Source organism: Ixodes scapularis, unplaced genomic scaffold (assembly GCF_016920785.2).
Source record: "Ixodes scapularis isolate PalLabHiFi unplaced genomic scaffold, ASM1692078v2 PGA_scaffold0__279_contigs__length_252992795, whole genome shotgun sequence".
NCBI classification, from domain to species: Eukaryota; Metazoa; Arthropoda; class Arachnida; order Ixodida; family Ixodidae; genus Ixodes; species Ixodes scapularis.
Genome location: NW_024609835.1, coordinates 110,225,798 through 110,245,245, shown reverse-complemented (window position 1 = coordinate 110,245,245; position 19,448 = coordinate 110,225,798). Strand labels below are relative to the sequence as shown.

Sequence of the window (19,448 nt, the reverse complement as noted above, 5' to 3'; positions counted from 1 at the left end):
GCGCTTCATTATGGTGTCGGAGGACTACCCAATTAATATTTTGCAACAGAGTAGCGTATTTTTTTAATAAAGCCAAAAGACGCAACTGCTCGAAACCGAAACCGAAACCCGACGGAGGTCGGAGAAGTGGAGAGGAGAGTTGCGAGTGGCGGAAGTCACGTGGCTACACCCGACCGTGCGTTTTTTTTTTTTTTTTTCTCTCCTCTCCGTAGCAAACGACACGACATGCGGCGTGCGATGCGGCGTGCGGGAACTGCTCGCCGTGCGATTTTTTTTGCAGTTATGTTTGTTCCGCTCGTTGTTCTGTACTCCAAGATGAGTCGTTTTGCACATTGAGGAGTTGGAGATGAGTAGTGAGTGCCCGTGGTGAATTTCCATGATCGGCTCCGAAAAGAATACACCCAAGATGTTGCGTGAAGAGCTGGCTCACATGTCCTGCATCCGAAAAAAAGTGGCATTGTGCGACAGAATTTCCGAAAGATCAACGGGATCGGGACCGATGGCTGGCTGCAATTCCTGTAGAACATATACGGGCACCTCGGAAAGCGGACGTTACCTGATTTATATGCTCCTTGCATTTTGTGGAAAGTGATTACATTGAGCTCGCAGGTGTCAAAACGGAAATCCCATACCATTTAATTCAGCGAAGTATCGTCCACAACATTAGTTTGTTATTTTTTGTTTGTTTCTTCAGTGATGATTGTAATATATATATATATATATATATATATATATATATATATATGTAAGCACCGGAAAATGTTTGAAAGAAAAAATGAATTTTTACGGGGGATCGAACCCGGTCCTACCGCGTGTGAACCGGACGTCTTTCCCACTGAGCTACTGGGGCATCGCTTTTCTGGTGGATATTTTTCCTTAGTAATAGTTCAGCCGGTAAACTAAGTTAGAAAGTTTGCTGTCGATTTTTCTCTAGCAAAAGCACTCCCGGGTCGAAGTCTGGAAGCACCACGCCTTGGGGACATTCGCACCTTGTAAAGAAATCGTACGCCTGCATATTCAACTCGAAGTAGACACGTCGTGCTTGACGTTTGCGCGAGCGATGTCTTCAGCCACGAGAAGGGAGCGACGGCTCGGCGACGTCTTCGTGCAAATCGGCTTGGTGGCCGGGCGCGTCATACGGGATGAATACCAATTCTTTTGATCAGTCCCAAATTTCTCTTTTAACGGTAGACAGAATTCGCCGGTACCGCGAACGACAGTTCTGAAATAGAGGTCCCACGACCGTCGTCCGCTACCATCGCCGTTCCCGCGAGTCCCACGATACGCGAAACGACGAACGCACAGAATGCTTCCGGTTGTCTGTGGAACTTTTTTTTTCAATCAACGTATTTACAGCTTTTTAGAAGCCACAAAAAATGGGTTTCATATTTTTTTCTATTTTTAATACTGAGTGTGTGCCTTCAGTGACCAACGACTTTGATTAAATTTGGTGGTCGCATCGATACCTTAGAAAACGGCCCGTGACCGCGAAAAAGAGAGTGAGCGAGACTCGAACCGGCCAGTTCTTGATCGGCGGTTTTCGGGCGGAAACAAACCGAATTTCGAGCCGCAAATTCTGTTCTGGGTAGTTGAGCTCTCATATGTCACGTACAACTAAAAACCTCAGCGAGCATAAATACCCTGTCAGTGTCCCTTTAAACCAGAGTATTTCGCGATTTGACAGGCTTTGTAGAATAAAGAAGGCTATGCTCAAACACGAGTATCATGCACACGATGGTACCATTTGCAGGCTTGTAAACACTCGTGCTAACTTCGCGAGCACCGAACAACTCAAAGCCGTATAAAGGTACCATCGCGAACATGCTGCATGTGTCTGAGGCTTGTCGCTTTCGTTTGTTTCTGTTTCTAGCTCTAGTGGGACTCGGGCCCATCATAATCTTTGAGTTGAACACGAGCGTTACCCGAATGTTTGGCGATACTGGTTGTCATGAACCAGAGCATTTGACTCGGGATCATGACAATCGGGTACATCATGGTGTCACGTGACTCTCAGTGCGAAGTTGTGATGTCATGTGACGTCACGGTATCAACAACGTTAATAGATCTAGCGACGTCCTCAATTCGAATCGACTTAACGCGGTGAGTCACGTGACGTCACGGGGTCACGTGATGTGACATTACTTGACAGCATGTCTTGACATCATGACGTCACGTGACATTGTGACACATGGCTAATCATAGTGCCAATAAGAAAGTGCCGCAAAAAACCAGGATTTATTATACATTGCAATTCTGTATATGACGATTTGATCAATACGTAGAGGAATACACGTGCCAATAATAATAAATTTGTAATACTAACAAAAAAAATACCGTGAACCGTTTTGAACCGGTTACCGTTATATTTTTTTTTCGGGTTCAGTTCCGGTTCAGTTCCAAGATGACGGCGAAGATTTCGGTTCGGTTCAGTTCCGGTTCGGCTAAAAATAACGGTTCTGTTCCGGTTTTCGGTTCGGTTCGGTTCCGGTTCGACACCCTGATTTAAAATACCTTTTGAAGTATCTTGGTATCTTGCAAATACTTTTGATCGAGAGTATTTAATACTCTATCTTAGTTACATCTCTGAGTATCTTGTACTCATTATCTCAAATGCATTTTTGCCGTCCGCCATTTTCCGAGTGTTTTTGTATGAAGTGGCGTGGGCGTGGCACGAGCAAACGTGAACATTGTTTCGAGCAATCAAATCCTGGTGCTAGCTCCGATTAGCTAAGGTGACTTCGATTGAGCTCGTGAAAACATCGCTTTTTTGCCCTTGTGAATCCTATTTCAGCCCAAAGTTCGTACAACCAAGGTTTTCCCCTCGCCTTCCCAACGGCGCCTTTTGTTTCCTAGAGTTTCCCCCAAAAATCCTCAAACAAAAGGGGTGGTTTTCTAAAAGTAAAGATAGCCACAGTGAGGCGCGACGCAGACCGGGAAACGACCTACGACAACAACGCAGACTTGAGTGTCAAGAAACTAACAAATAAAGAAAAAATATATAAAGTGGACACACACACAAAAAATATTTTGCTTTTTGCACATTTGACTCTGCTACGGCAAAGCGTCGAGGTTTTCTTTCGTTTTTTTTCTTTTTGTCGTCAGTCCGTCACTTATTGCTCTCGCGAACAGTGTCTGTTAGCGAACATTGATAATCAGAGAACAGGACAGGAAGCGAACTAGGAGCTGGATGACCTCTAAAAATGCCAACCAAGCGTCCCCGAACATTGAGTGCCCTTCTGAACGCAACCTACTTAAAGATGGTGCGACCACTGCCGTGGCTATTATGTGGGGTCTTTTTGTGATCCATTCACTCCTACCCGCCAGGGCTAAGCAGTGTCACGATACAAATGTATCGCGATAGTATCTTAGAAATACTTTCAAGTATCTTTATCTCTGTATCGAGATACATTTATAAAATGTATCTCGATTAATGTATCTCGATTTGTATCTCAATAGTAAAATACATTTACAATGTATCGCTCGTATCGCGATACTTTGCCTGACTTAGGTATCGCGTTGCATCTGTCGCCGTTTTTGCGATAAATTAAAAAAAAAGTAAAAACATTTTTTGGGGGGGAGTTGCTTCAGAATTTATAATATGAATCCGCCCTATAACATGATCCATCTTATTCACCAACAAAAAAGAAAAACTGTGATTTAGAAAGGTTACGGAAAAGAATAACAAAATCAGCTCCTCTCACAAAGCCTTCCACTCTTTCCGATTTAGTAGAGCGAACGCTGTAAAGAAGTTGAGTGGAGAAAAGTACGGCCCTGTTGTACAATCTCCCCACACTATAAGTGACTCAGAAGCATATAAGACGACTATTTTTTATGCGCCCACACGGAAAAACGGGGTTCACTTCGGGCAGACTGCGTTAAAGACTGCGTACCATGTCAAGCATGGTAAGCAGTCTTTAACGTTCTGTAACGATGTGGTTCAACAATGGTGACATGTTTTTTTTAGCGGCGTTAATGATAAACAAAGAATTCGCCGGGTAAAGGGTAGTGCATAAAATGGCACAAGAAGAGGAGTACAAGCATAAATTACCATTCACATTCGCCACGAACTACACCCTCACCACGTGGCACCGTTCGGGAACAAATATATTTCTATAAGTATCTGTATCTGTATTCTGAAATACTTTTACGCCGTTTCTGCAGAAGTATCTCAGGGATATCCCGTTGCATAAAAGACAAAAATGTATCTCAGTATCTGTATTTGGGCCTTAAAACACACCTATCTCAGTATTTGTATTCCCAAATACTTGTCGGAGTATCTCTGCCCAGCCCTGCTATCCGTATCTCAAGTTTGTTTATAGTGAACTCCCCATATCGGAAATGTGGATTGTAGTTAAACGATGCGTTTAAGGTGCGCCGCAGGATGTGATGTTCAGCGATGTCACTATTGGCGAGGCGCTCTGACCCGTTTCTTGCTCCCCACCTCGGTGTTTACCCAACACAAGGCCTGTGCACATGCCCACAGGCCTTGTGGGAATGTTCATGTTATCTCCTTTAATTGAGCGCGGGGCACAGTGGTAATGTAAAAATACTAATAATAAAGGAAGTGACGTTAAGTGCCGGATCTTTCCCGAAAGCAGTAGTAAGAGGATGCGAGTTTGAGGGCTTTTGTGCTGAGCTGGGCACCGTGCATGCTGCATCGTTCATGCAGGCTGGAGTGGTAACAAAAGAGACTCTCCTCCCCCTCACCGGAGAACATGAACTCCAGCCGAACGCTGACGCCGCGTTCGGTTATGTCAGCCGAGTGATGAGTCATTGTATTCGTTGTCCCCATCCATGTAGTTATAAAGCTAACGGCTTGGGGCGCCACGGCCTGATCTCCCCAACAGCTAAAGCGACATCTTTCTTGTTGTCGCAGATATGTTTTGCAACAGGTATCAGTGATATTAGGCAATTGTAGTAGACAGTTTTTCTCCTCCGCTACGGTATCCGCAAAGAAAACGCCGCAGCTGCACATGCGCGCCGCCAGCCTTGTCTGCATAATTCAAGGTCTTGTGGCGGATTACGGAGCGCTACCCGGGTGCTTAGCGGGCTGCGGAAACGGTGGACTACGATTCCCCATTGCTACGCGCGTTGCCGAGCAAGCGCGTGGCCAAATAACAAAAAAATAAGAAAATAAAAGTGCATGGCCGAATGGTTACCACCGCTTGGCTCTCGCGCGGAAGCTCCGGGTTCGAATCCAGGGAGGGGACTCCTCTTTTATTTATTCTTTCAACTTGGAATTCTCGTAAGTTCGAGAACCTTGTCGTTTGACCGAGTTACGAATGTTCTACGCGCCGAACGTTCTACGCCGAATGTTCCAGAAACCCACACGGGCACAAAAAGTGCTCCGTGTGGCGGTCCGGAGTCAGTCTTGCCCCAGGGCCCGATCCTGTTGTTTCGCTGACATCGACGCCTGCGACGCTAGCCTTTCTCTATTGTGTTGGGCACAAGTTGACCCCATTAAACGTTTAGTTTCTTCGGTTATTCGCCGCCTCATCATTGGTCATTCGTGACAATATCCTGCTCCTTATAGTTGGACTGCATAAAATAGCTCTACGATACTTTTTTTGTTTTCGCTTTATGTTGTTGCGTGCTAATAAACCATTGTGGTAAACCAAATTTGCGCAGCTGTATAATTGTCGTTGTTACTGACATCGATACAGATTACGCAATGCGGAAGTATCTTCAACAGTAATTGAATTACATTTCAAAATATTTGTACTCAAGATACTTAACAGTGCAAGTAACTTGAGTAGTATTTTAAATACTTTACGAAGCAGGTATTTAGTAACTTAACTTAAATACTTTTATCGAGTATTTTGTCCAACACTGCTCGGTTGTAACGCGTTGACGCCACCACAACAGCCACGCCAGCCTTGCTAGGTCACATATGCTGTAAATATTTTTCTTTCTTCTTTTTTTTTGCGTTGGATTTGAACGAAAAATGTAGCCAGGCGTTCAAGATACAAACGCACGATTATCATTTACGGCTATTATATCCTTCATGCTTGACTCATTTCCGAACGAAATTTGTATCTTTCAATTTTCGTTTCCGTAACCCTTTAAAACTGCGAGTGCAACGGCGCATTTATTACGAGGTGATTTATTTTCGCAAGTGCTCGCCACGCGCTCAAACCTGCAGCTCTCATAAAATAGAGCATAAATAGCGTCTTAAAGTTTTTGCTTTCTGCTAAGCCTCACCTTTGCTAAAAAGAAGAAAAAAAAAGATTTTGCTGTTTGTGAAACAGTTAGAACAAATTATGCTTTCACAAAAGCTTCGCGGAAATAATGCAAAATGCGGCACACGCCATAAGAAAATAAACAACTAACTTTGGTTATGCAAAAAAATCCGACGTTTCGTTTCAAGAGCGGATGACATACTCAGTAATACGTATACAGGAAGTGCCAGATTTTTTAATAGTGTAGTCTTATCTACGAGCAATATCCGTACAATCTTCGAAAAGTATCCGTGGCACGGACATTTCTGATAAACAGGACTGAGGTGCCGAGACTCTACCATGATTTCCTCGTTATTTTCTATAATGATTCCAGCATTTTAAAGTGTTTAACCAATTTTACTTCGTTCTTGTTATGCAAGGTTTGCTTACTTATTTTACATTTGAATTATTTTATAGCAAATTGTTCGCGCACCTAAATGAAGTCCGGACAAAATTTGTACTGCTCATTTTTATCGATATTTAATCTTACAAGTGAATAATTAAAAAGAACGACGAAGGCGGGGACGCTGGCATTTTACAATAAATTTAGACAAAACGTAGCTAAAACTGCTTCCACCAATCCGTGATTTTGACCTTTTGTTTCAGACGATACGAAGAAGTTGGCCGAATTCTCTACCTGTATTTATCCAAAAATATATTGAAAGGGCGACGGGGGTTTTGGACTAATCCCTCTTCTGTCCGACACGTTTGAGGCCATTTTAGGCATAAACTCGGTATTTTCTGTAGCGTTGTGAAAATGAGGGGCGCTAATTCATAGCTTAGAACGTGAAGTAATATCGCTTCAGGTTGTAGAGGTAAAGAACGTCTTGTTTAGCGGGACGCTATGGGAGCTGATGGGACAAATCAGACAGCGTCAGAAGGGCACCATCATGGTGTTCGTCATATTTTTTGTTACTTGTTCTGCTGCACAGCTGCTTGCACAGCTTTTTTCCTCAGCTCCCACCATACTTGTACGGTAAATAAAGTCATTATTATTATTATATAAATCATCGCTGAACTCATCATCAACAGGAAAGGCCAAGGGATTTTCGCTTTGGACGCTGTTTGATTGGTTCCATTAGCTCGTAGCGTCGGCTGCATGTGGACTTAGGCTGAAACAAAGTATAGAGGCAAATAAACTTGACAAAGCAGACATGGAAAAAGACGCGTCCGCTGCTCCACTTCCAGATTATCAGCAGGGGCGCGTGAAACTGCTTATCGCGACCTTCCCCGTCAGCTGTGACTTGATTCACCGCCCTTGTGGATTACACGCGAAAGCAACGACGACACCTCTCGCGTCTGTCGCGTGCTTTGCACTTCGCGGAAAAACCGCGAAGTATTTCACAGCGACCGGAAGCCACGCGCTCGCGCCCGTCTCGACCGGCGGCTTGTCACGTGACAGAACGGAGGCAGACGAGACGGGGCGCGTGCGTACATGAAGGCACATATCGCATATATAAGTTGCTGCAGCGGAACCGCACTCAGCAGTAGATCATCGGAGTTGTCCATCATCACGCTGTCATGGAGTTCCGCACGTTGTTCCTGATCTGCTTGGTCGTCCTTGTCGGAACATTGGCGTGTGTCCAGGCGGCCTGCCCGAGCAACCGCGGTGTGGTCAGCGATTGCCTGTATTCTACCTGCACGAAGAGCGAGTGCGAGACCCGAGGCCTCGAGTGCTGCCCCAAGCCCTGCGGCGGAACTTGGTGTGTCAAGGGTGAGAGCGTTTATTTTCATGTTATACACACCCGTATGCGAAAAGCCGTCGAGAGCGCTTGATAACTGCTCGTTTTTAACTGCGTGTTCCCATACAAGAACGAAAAACCATGTAGGCTTAACCGTATAAGGGGTGTTCAGGCGTTGACTCAGGTGTTCTGTCCCTCCAGAAGGGTTCGTTCTTGAACAAACGCGTAGCTTTGATCTGATACGTTCTGTGCTGTCCCCAACTTGTATTTGTACCTTGCCAATCTCAGTTTAAGTTGTCACTTGTTTTGAACCCTACTAACAATTTAAATTCTCGTGTATTGGAAGCGGTAACTGCTTCAAAAAAAAAGTACATTCAGAGTCGCATTCTGACCCGTTACTTTCCCATGAGGTGACCCGTTTCTTTTGAATAATTCTAGTAACGTAGCACTTGTATCAGTTACGGTATTCGGTTTGTTTTCGTAATGTGTACGGCTTCTACCTGACGCTCCAAATTCAATTTTCTTTGTCTTTATTGAAGAATTACCGGACAAAAACTGTAGATAAAAAAACGCAGCTAGCGTGAATTCGAATCGAGCTGAAAAATTGGCTGACGGGCTGCACGTCCTGAAAAGCGGACGCCTTTGGCCGAATGCACCCATACTAACTTTGAGTTCCTTTCGTGCAGGTGTCGTCGACGGCATCACTTTCGGCTCGCCCTGTCCCCAGTTTCTACCTCCACAAGGGGGCTGCCAGCCCCGACAGAGCAACGAGACGTGCGAGGACTTGCGCTGCACCTCGGGCTCGCAGAGGGTGTGCTGTCTGAGAGCCTGCGGAGACCCCTTCTGCTTCCCGTACGCGGAAAACTGATCGCAGTCCTGTGCCGACGTTTCTTGGTATAAATAAAAAAAAAAAATTGGTTTGTGTGTATGTTTATACAGCCTAGAACTTGGTCTGCCTCCCAGGGATATAAAAACGCATGCGATGTGTGCCTTCAGACAACGCTGTAGTTTTCTCTATTTTGTTCCGCCTAACTTTTTTAGGATCCGGCCAGTTCGTTGAAGGTCTTCTCTTCGAACAGAACCAATCCGTCGGTCTATCAGCGACTCTTTGAAAGTGGACACCTGTCCATGCGCAACCGTTTACTTTGCACCAGGAGTCGGACGTATTTCTTTTTCGTCGTCGGAAACGCGAACATTAATTCGCGGTCTTTCTTGGCACAGCTTGTTTCGGGCGGACGTGCGCCCGATCTCCCTGACGTTGGGGATACTTGGACTGGTTCACGTCGGGTGAGCCGCCATGCACAAACGCGGGGTTGGTGGAAGTCGTCGGACCATTGCAGTGTAGATTAGGGCGGGCTATTCCGGTGCTGCAACGGTGACTGGAGCCTCTGGAAGGCTCAGGGAACCTCCTCTCGAACGACCTCGGCGAGTGTGGTGCGAGGACGGGCAATCAGCAGCGGGTTGGATATTGCGGAGCTCTTCCCGGACAATATCCTGGATGGTCCCCCGAAGGCTGTCGACACCGGGATATGTTCAGGTACAGACAGGAAGCTTAGACGGTTGGAGCAGAAGGAGCACCGGCGAGTAGGTGGTAGTGGCTTGCTCGGGCCGTCAGTGCACGCTCGATATTGGTAGGTTCGTTTACAAGACCATCGACAGGCGTCGGGGGATTGCCGACTCGGCCTCCGAACATTTCACTATTCACGCCACGCATGAGGGCGCGAAGTTTCTTCTCAGCTACCTTTGGCACGGGCATTCAGGCACAGGACGTCTTCAACAAAGCTTGTCACGCTTTCGTTGGAGCCTTGCGTCGTTGCTCAAAGGAGGTCCTCCCCTCGCTGCCAACGGTGATGGTTGATGAATGTCTGCTTCGATACGACGGTGCAGGACTCGGTAGAAACAGCAGAAACGAACCGTACAAACTTCGTTGCAGTGGGGGCGCAACTACGAAGTGATGCCTATACTCGGCTGGCTGCGCACGCGGCATTGTGGCTGCGAGTCACCGGATCGTCCAAATCAATGAGTAGTTCCGCACGCGACATCCGTAGCACGGATGTTCCGCTGACTCGGGACTGTGTCACATCTTAATATAAAGAAGAAAATTGAGCAAACACTATTGGCGGCGAAATGTTTTGGTGGCGCCCTCGTATGATTCCCTTTCGTGACGTCATTACCTTTCGAACAACAAGTTAGATGGTGTTTGTTATGAGCCTGGTGGAAGCTTGAAGTCATTGCGCTTAGAAACCAACGCTGCCAACATCATCGAAATCGAGGTCCTTCCAATACTCTTATTTTCGTCCATGTGAAATCTTTTGCTGACGTCAGTCAGCATTCGGCCAATTGTGGAAGGCCGATTACAGCGACGCGAAGACCTTCAGCGATGCACGTCGCCAATACTGTGTGAGTGGGCCTTATGTATATGAACAAATCGTTGTTTTTCCTTCCTATGCCATTTAAGGTTGTAGTAAAATACATATAGGACAAACAGCCTTATTTTAGGAGTTCACCTCCGGCCGCACCGGGAACCTCGGATTTCGAGCACTCAGCAAGGTCCTCAGAGATACGGACAGTTCCGAACAAACAAAGTAGACTCTTGATGACGTTCTTCTTCATATCACCTGTTTATGCAAATATATCAGCCTGAAGTTTAGAAATAACTTGAACAGAAAGAAAGAAAGGACAGGATATGACATGCAGCTGTGTGTCATATCCTGTCTCTTTCTTTCTGTTCTAGTTATTTCTAAAGTTCAAGCTGATATACTTATAAGTATGTACCAACAAGCTGAACTCTTAACTGTTTACGCAACTTTCATTTTGTTTAGTGCTAAGGGCGTGATAACCGGAAATCAAATTCAGGTCGCAAACACATACACGTACAGTGTTCAAAGACGATTGCAGACAAGGCGACTGGCCGCCGCCATGTCCCTGCTTGTGAGGACAAGTTCGTGCAATTGTAAGCTTGCCAACCCTATGTTAACGCGCAAGCTGCACGTGATTGCACGCATGGGGCACCAGTAGGGGCGCCATGCTTGCAATTGTCTATAGACGCTTTACACACGCGCCAAATTAAAGCCGCCATTGCTGACCTTCTCTTGTCTTACCGAGATGCCGAGCAACTGAAACGGAAGCTGACGATCCTCTACGAAGGCCGATGCTTTAGAAAAGGACACAGTTGAATCTAATGTGGCAGTAACCTGGCCTGCTATGGTACTGATGAAGTGAAATAAACGAAATAAGAGGAAACAAAAACTGAAGGTCAGTTATGGCGGCGTCCATGCACAGCTGCTGCAAAGCGTCTATAGGGAGTATTCACTGGCGGCCATAGCTGTGTGCGCAAATGCTGAGCGCGTGCTGACGACGAGCTTCCACAGTTCTTTTGCAACGTGCATTCCGCAGCATCAAGAGTGCCTGTCTTAGCAGCCTCTATATGTGAGCTCGTTCTGAGCATGCGCTCTAAACAGCCCCCCCAAATATGGCGTCCAGTGAATACTCCCTATAGGAGGTTTCACTGGACGCCATATTTGAGGGCGATGTTTAGAGCGCATGCTCAGAACGAGCTCACATTAATAGCCTGCTAAGACCGGCAACCTTGATGGTGCTAAATGCAGGCTCCAAAAGGACTGCGGAAGCTCGCCGTCAGCACGCGCTCAGCAGCAGCGGACACAGATATGGCCGCCAGTGAATACTCCCTATACAACAAAACCGAAAGTCCGAGATTGCGAGTAGCAAATAGAGGATTCGACGCTCATGATCTCACATAATTTACCGTAGACTAATTCGTGCGCCGCGTCGGCTGTTACGCCGGGCATGTGTCTGTATCGACCACCGTCTTCTCTTTAAATAATGGGAATTGCGTTTCTTTGAGTCTTCCGGGTGACGACACTTTGTAAAGCGAGCGCAGTTGGCGATCATTACGGTTCCAAAACGTTACTTCCTGACCTCTAGATACGGTCTCAAAAACCTCAAGTGATATTGTATTGCACTGTCGCGAAAAATCAGGGTGCCAAACTTGAAGTGTGGCTTGCGTAGTGCCCACGTTGTGGTAGTGGCTCTACTTAGTATACGAGTATATGCGGAGACGGTGGAAGACGGCCGATGAAGCGTGACAATACTTATCACTTATCACGTAAAGTAGAAAAGGTAGCCTCCTTTTTTTCTTTTTTTTTTTCTTCGCGATACATAGTATTGGTGCAGAGGCACTTGAAACTTTTCAAAACCAAAAAGTTTAAGTACTCGAAACCGAAAAGTGATAGTACTTCGAATTAGTAAAGGACAATTGTTGCGCCCCTTGGCTGTCGTGGTAAATCGAAGCCGTATCTCGACCTAACCCCCCCCCCCACACACACACACACACAACGTGTATGATCGAACGTATAGACAACGCGTCTTTCTGAATGGCCTTTACTGAAAAGTTTACGTAGTAAAACACTATAAACGTTGCGATGTCATCCAACATATCAAATGATACAAATACTCCTTGCGTTATTATTATTTATTTTTATTTTTTTATTATCAGTCAACTTTACTAGCGCGAACGGGAGGCAGAAGCCTTATCTTAAATTCTGATTATTTCTTCCCAACACCACGCATCGCCTGACAGCCGAAGATTCGCCCTCATTGTAGGGTCACGCACGAAGATGATGAAAGCAGTCTTCCCATGCGACCCGAGCCACCCTCTCGACGCTTTACGTATGACGAAGAAAAAAAAAAAAACCGCCAACCGACTTAATCTACGAAGCTATGCTCCCGGCTGTGAAGGAACCCGAAGAGTGCGATGAGCCGTGCCCAGCGCCCTGACACCACAGCTGCGACAAACGACGGGTCTTGTGAAGCCAGGGAAACCACTTTGATTTACATCTTGGCCGTTCTAGCGGTCTCGCTGGTTTTCCTCTGCCTCGTACTTAGTGTCTGCGCTTACCAGAAGACACGTCACCAACGGAGGCTGCGGCGTCGGCACAGAATGTGCCGGAGACATTGCGACCGTTGCCATTGCAAGTGTAGTAGAGCGGACCACCGCCGCAGGTCGTGGGGGCCTCGTAGGTATTGCGGTCACGAGGACGTTTCCCAGACGAGTCTCCTGGCGCATCAAGGGTCATCTTCTTCGTCAGATCCGGCTTCGCCCTTCCATCCCCGCTTCAACAGCCTAGCCAGCTCAGGCTCGTCGTCGACGTTACGGACTGTGGAAGGTTGTGAGCTGACGTACCCGGTTCTGCATTCCACTATGGTAAGGCGACACTTTCGTTCAACTGATTATTCGTGGCATGCCGTGATCGTAACAACCTGAAGCCGAGGTCGCACAACTAAGACATATTAGAAAAAAAAACAAAAAAACAGTATGCATATTATACACTGCCTGAGCCGTTCTTCTTCATTACATGACCGTTGTGTCACGTTGGTCATAGAGTAACTATATGCAGAAATTTTCGCATCGTACAAATCTCTAGGAAGGAAACGTGCTTCGAACATACTTGAGACGTGTCCGCAAGATAATTCGGTCATCATGTTTCCAGTAAACATCGCGCCTTCTTTATGAATTATAAGCAGTGTTACTGCGGCTTTACAGTTGAGCGATGTCGAGTGATGTAGTATAATCACGGTTAAAAAAAGTGGGCCAAGTTTCATTAGGTGGCTTAAAAAGCTGCCTTGTAAACCCACTTAGCAGTAGTGCTCAGGCAATAGTTGTGATACTGCGTACAGGTTCGAATGCAAGCACTATGCGTTTGCGTCAGCCAACGTTACTAAAATACTCAGTTGGGAAACTCCCATAGAGACAGCTTTCAAAAAGTTGCCCCAATCTGTCTCCGAGCACCGAGCTAATGACGAACACAACGCCACCATTTCTCCCGCAGCGGCCACTCGAGGAACTACACGTGATTTCTATTTTGGCTTTGAGAACAGATACAGCGGTAGAGGTTACAGGGGAGCCACCCCCATCTCCTCGGCGGACGGGCCGTCTGGGGCCGTGTTGAGCAACCGAAGTTAAAATGCACCTAGGGCGGGACGTGCTACCTGAAAGGCCCGCTGAGGCATGGTTGTATAAAAACAATATTAATTGTGCCGCAAAACCCTGGAAACTAAAGATTTTAAAAACATAACGCGCCCCTCTTTTGGTACTAAACTCTAATAAATTTCATACAAAAAGAGTCTTTTCCGTTTGTTTTTACGCAAAAACAGGCTTTCAAAAAGCTCAAGGTGACCACAGTACAGACAAGTGACAAAGAGTGGCGCTGTTGTCGCATTTAGCTCGGTCTCGGTGGACGCCAGCGGCCCAGGTTTCGAGGGCGAGTTTCCCAACTGAGTGTTTTAGTAACGTTGGCGTCAGCGTTGCGTGCTCCGCACTGCACATTCGCCATACGCACGACACGCGACATGCTATACGTATAGGTACAGTGCTAATCACACTTGTCTATAACGCGCGAGCGTGCGGCTTTCTCCCGCGAGCGGTAGACTGGTGCCATTCGCGGAAACTAAGCTAGTCACGTGGTGCAACATGGAACGGCCCGCTCGAGGGGTGTCCTGCCCACTCTCTCAGCTTGATAGGCGATAAAAGTAAAGTGTTTTATGATATATTTTTGTTTTTTGATGACGACATCGTTGATACGCCTGTTCGAGCGATGATGTTTGTAAAAACTGTGCGAGCAGCCTTCCGCGTTCGCCGCCAGCTGATGGAGTGGGCAGGACACCCCTCGAGCGGGCCGTTCTATGTTGCGCCACGTGACTAGCTTAGTTACCGCGAATGCCACCAGTCTAGCGCTCCCCGGAGAAAGCCGCACGCTCGCGCGTTATAGACAAGTCTGATTAGCACTGTACTATCGTGGTCACTGTTAGCTATAACACGGCAGCGGCGGCAGTCCCGTACCCCGAGCGCCACATAGCAGGCGCCGTCCGAAACTCCACGCATACGCCGTGTGGCGGAGTCGCTCTTCTCGTTTTCGAGCACACCCTCGCTTTGTCGTCTGCTAGGCGAGGCTCAGAGCAGGCGATGTCACAGTGCTGCTCGTCTGGTACCCTCGCCGTAGCGAACTGGTCTGAAACTCATTTTCAACCGGCGATTTTTATTGGGGCAGATTGCAGGGTCATTAAGACATTACCTTTGCCTTTTTTTTTCTTGCTTTTTTAAGAAACAGGCGTGCACAATGCATTTTTAACGATATGCGTTCGCAAATCAGTATGAGCGCAGCAGGTGCAGACATGTACAGTGCGCCCCAAACTTAACGCCGCCAATCGAAAGCCCGACTTTCGCGCTATCCTGGCGGCAGTTGTTTCAACTAGTCTGTCACGTGAAGGCCATTCCCAATCTCCAAACCGGGTGAAGGGGAGGTAGCAGGGCCGCCGCTAAGGGCCCCTGACTATGCGAATCACAGACTCATATCGTCGAGATCGCAATTTTCTTTTTGTGCGCTTTATTTTTTTTTTTTTTTTTGCATTTTAGCAGCGCCTTTAAACTTTCTCGTCTACGAAGCATTATCAAATTGTCTTTGTTATCAATCTTAAAGGTGCAAACAAAACGCAAAGAAAAAAAAAAGATCCAGTCTAACGATATGGGTTTGTGATTCGCAGAGTCAGGTGATTTTAGCGGCGGCCCTACTACCCCCCTTCCCCCAGTCCGGAGGTTGGGGATGGCCTTCACGTGACCGACTAGTTGAAACGGCTGCCGCTAAAATCGCTCCGCGAAATTCGGGCGTTTGAGTGGCGGCGTTAAGCTTGAGCCTTGGGGCGCACTGTACAAGTTGCTAAAAAAAAGTAATTAAGTTACTGAGTATTAACCTAAAAAGTAATTTGAGTAGATTGGGAAGTTTTGGACTCTCCAACCCAGTTTCTTCCCCCCCCCCTTTCTTACACCACATGCAAATATCTTTGCAAATATCAGCTGATCTTCCAACAACTTATCTCTTTTGTGCAGGAATGTTTGTTGGTAGGCAAAACAACCACTAAAATTCGAAGGTAATCTGTAATTCGAGTAGAAGTTACTCAGAAAAAGTAATTAAACTACTAATTACCGAAACTAAAATGTAATTTAAAGCTACTAAACTACTCAGAAAAGTAGTTGAACTACAGTAACTTGAGTAGACTAGTTGAACTACGTACAAGTCTGAGCAGGTGTGATACAGAAATAGACTGTTAAAATCCGTTTCACCTTAAGTCCGAGCGCAGCGTGCACTACAAAACAACAGAGCCAATCAAATAGCGGCAAAGGTGCAACGTCACGGTGTGCAGCACCGGGGGACCCAATAAGGTGCAAAAAGTGTGCTTTTCTCGCTGATTGGTTGGCTTTATCGTCTCGTAGCGTCCGCTGCGCTTAGACCTGAAGTGAAACGGAGTATGACTGCAAGATTGTCCTATAAGCAAATTTAATCTACCGTGATATCGCATTTAGTGGCGATGATTACCCTTAGCCAGCGCAGTCAGGGTATCAACCGTAAGCACCTCTTACGCGGTGGTTCGCTGAACCGTGTTCAGCGAAAATTGGCGAGCGCTCTGGTGTCGTCTGCTCCGTGCCTAGCAGACGACAAAGCAGGGGTGTGCTCGCAGGCGGGAAGAGCGAGTCCGCCACACGGTGCATGCGCGGAGTTTCGAACGGCGCCTGCTGTGAGGCGAGGGGGGTACGGGACGGGCGCCGCTGCCGTGTTATAGCTAACAGTGTCCACGATAGTACTATCGGGATGAAATGAAACGCGAACAGCAGAACGCGTGGCCGTCCATAGATGCTGCGCCATCCTGGAGGCCTCTCGAAACTGATAAAACTGCGGGGTGGAGAGTAGGGCGTTGCGAGGATGTGTCCTATTCGGATGTGTTTGAACCTGAAACATATCACAACCCAAACTTGGACGCTGCGCCGGTGTTGTGACGGAAGTTCCTTTAAAGCCACTTCTTTTGGCTGGGCAGGAGCCACGCGAGCAAGCTCGCCGCTCGCAGCAGGAGCAAGCCGCTTTCGCGCGCGTTCGAGCAGCATGATCACAGCGTCATGCTCTTTCCTAATTTGCGCCTGTTCTTTTTTTTTTTTTTTTTTTAATGCTTGTTTTAATTTCTTGGTTGGAAGCCTAGCCGAAAACGTGCAACATTCGAGACAGAAGAACTAGAGGGAACCCAGATTCGCTGCTGGCGTCTAACTGAATTCAATTACGCAGGTTTTCATATATAACCTTCCAGCGCTCGCACTGTGTCCCCTCTAGTTCTTGTATCTCGAATAAAAATTGGGTTGTGTGTATGTTTATACAGCCTAGAAGTTAGTCTGCCTCAACGGACGACTTGCCTCCCAGCTGTAGATGAGCAATTTAGGCAGTGCAGTACAACCGCAAGCCAGGAGTCTTTAACGTCTTGTATCTCGTGATCTCCTGCGTGGTGCTGCGATTGTCAATATGCAGGTCCACCAGCTCCTGCATTCACGAAACATTTTAACGAAATGCAGTACCTTTATGATTACGAAATTTTAGAAAAAATACTGCCGTGTTCCGTGTACCGCACTGCTGGAGTCTTTGAAACATGCTTTTAAGCGCGCGCCTCGCAGTCACGGTATCACCCGGGCGCGAGCTCAAAAGCATGCTTCAAAGGCTCCGGTAGTGCGATACACGGAATACGGTAACGGTTTGCTAAAAAGTCTCTATTGACAAGCCACATTGTGCACAGTCGGGATTTCATTCAGCGCGCCCATCAAATAATCACCCCGTGTGTGAGATGCTTGAAATAGGAGTTAAAGCAGTTCGTTCGTGCACGAAAGATCTGTGGAGCTTGATTGACGTCTGTTATAAGGACCACGCAGATGTCCTTGTGAAGGACCGAGAGCGCATGTGCGCAATAAAAAAGCATATACAAATGCGCAGGGTGCGTGACGCTGCGGTCATGCCCACTCCTGCTGCGAGCGGTGAGCTTCCTCGCGTGGCTCGTGTCGAGTCAACGAAAGTGGTCGTGACAAAACTTCCAGCGCACCATTGGCGCAGCATAGACGTTTGGGTTGTTTGGGAGCGAGGGTCAAACAGATCGGAGTAAGACGCGCACCTTCGCAGCGCTTCTCTCATCAACCCGCAGTTTTTAGTTTTTGGAAGCTTACAGGGGAGGCGGCCACGCACCTCGCTGTAGGGCATTTCATTCAAACCCGATAGTATGCTGACTTTCGGTTTTTGCATGGGTACGTTCTGCGTGCCTTGCTCTTGGCCGAATACTGGCCTTGGATTGCTTGGAGCAGTTTACATGGGAACATTTACATGGCGCTGCAACTGCTTGCGTCTGCGTTCCGCTGTACTAAAAGTGCTGGCTTGACGCGCTCCGTAGCGTTCTACCTAGAGATTGCGTGCGCGGTGCGCAGTGGTAATGCAGGCTTTAGAGCGAAGCTGTTTATGATTAGGATCCCTTTAATTCGTGTGCGGCAACAGAAATGACGTCATGGCTTCGTGACTCACGTGACGTCACGACTTCGTGATGTCATGTAACGTCAGGACTTCGTGCCACGTGACGTAAATTTCTCCGCTAAATTTAGCGAAGTAATTGACGTCACGTGACCTCAACACCAATGCAGTTTTCTTGCTAAGTTTAGCGCGCAATTGGACGTCACGTGACACAAAGTCGTGACGCCACATGACGTCACGAAGCCCTGACGTCATTTCTCTTGCCGCACACGAAAAATCCACGGGACGCTAGCCATAAATTTGACGGGGTAATTTTCCGGCTAAATTTAGTGGGCAAATTGACGTCACGTGAGCTCAACATCAATTAAGTTTCCCCGCTAAATTAGCAGGGAAATTCACATCACCTGACCTCAACATCAATTTAGTTTCCCCGCTAAATTTAGCGGGGAAAATGACGCCACGACTTCATGTCATGTCACCCATGAACAAATTCAGCGGCAGGAGGAGAAGAGGAGGAAAGTAGGAGGGGGAGGAGGGAAGCCCACCACCCTCTCTTTGTGGTCGTTGCAAGCGCTTGCGTGCCTAGTTTCCTTTCCTTCCGCCGAGTGGCGGTCCCATCACGCGTGTCTAGTTTCCTCCGGCTCCTCGGAGCGGCGATAGTCCTCGACATGTCTGTGCGTACCGTCCGTCACGATGATCACCGATCAAGACCATAAATGTGTTCGTACCTTTCTTCAAAATTCTGTGTCACATTTGATTGCTGTGCTAAAGAGCTTCACAGGTCGCCCACCTTCACAGAGGAGAATGGCTCATATTTTTTTTTTCTACGCTAGTCTAGAAGTTTATATTATAATTCTGCCGAGTCGGGAACTTGTCTTGGCCTCTTGCCGCGCTTACCGCCGCGCAGGAACAAAATACAATCGGCGAATGCGTAAAAAATGGGAAACCGTTGGCATTTTACTGTGATTTACAGCGTAAATGTTCAAGCGATTTTCAGGTTTCTCTTGAGCTGAGCCTCTCATGAAACTCATCTGGTACACAAACACACTTTCGCACGTACTTTCCGAAAAAAATATTCCTCCCAATACTTTACATTTTCCGTCTAACCGATAATTCTCGACATACTTTCACATCGTATCTTCAAAAACCCGAAGTGTGATCAGCGGTGCCTGTTTTCAGAAGCAGCGTGTACGTCTTTCTCGTTC

The 19,448-nt window shown here is 47.1% G+C and overlaps 1 protein-coding gene across 1 annotated transcript; it reads left to right on the top strand.

Moving 5' to 3' along the window:
- Positions 1-7,566: 7,566 nt before the first annotated feature.
- Positions 7,567-8,843, top strand: LOC8039629 (keratin-associated protein 10-7). Its single transcript, XM_002413552.5, has 2 exons — positions 7,567-7,932; positions 8,587-8,843. The coding sequence occupies exons 1-2, from the start codon at positions 7,740-7,742 to the stop codon at positions 8,766-8,768; spliced, it is 375 nt and encodes a 124-aa protein (XP_002413597.3). The 5' UTR covers positions 7,567-7,739; the 3' UTR covers positions 8,769-8,843.
- Positions 8,844-19,448: the final 10,605 nt, after the last annotated feature.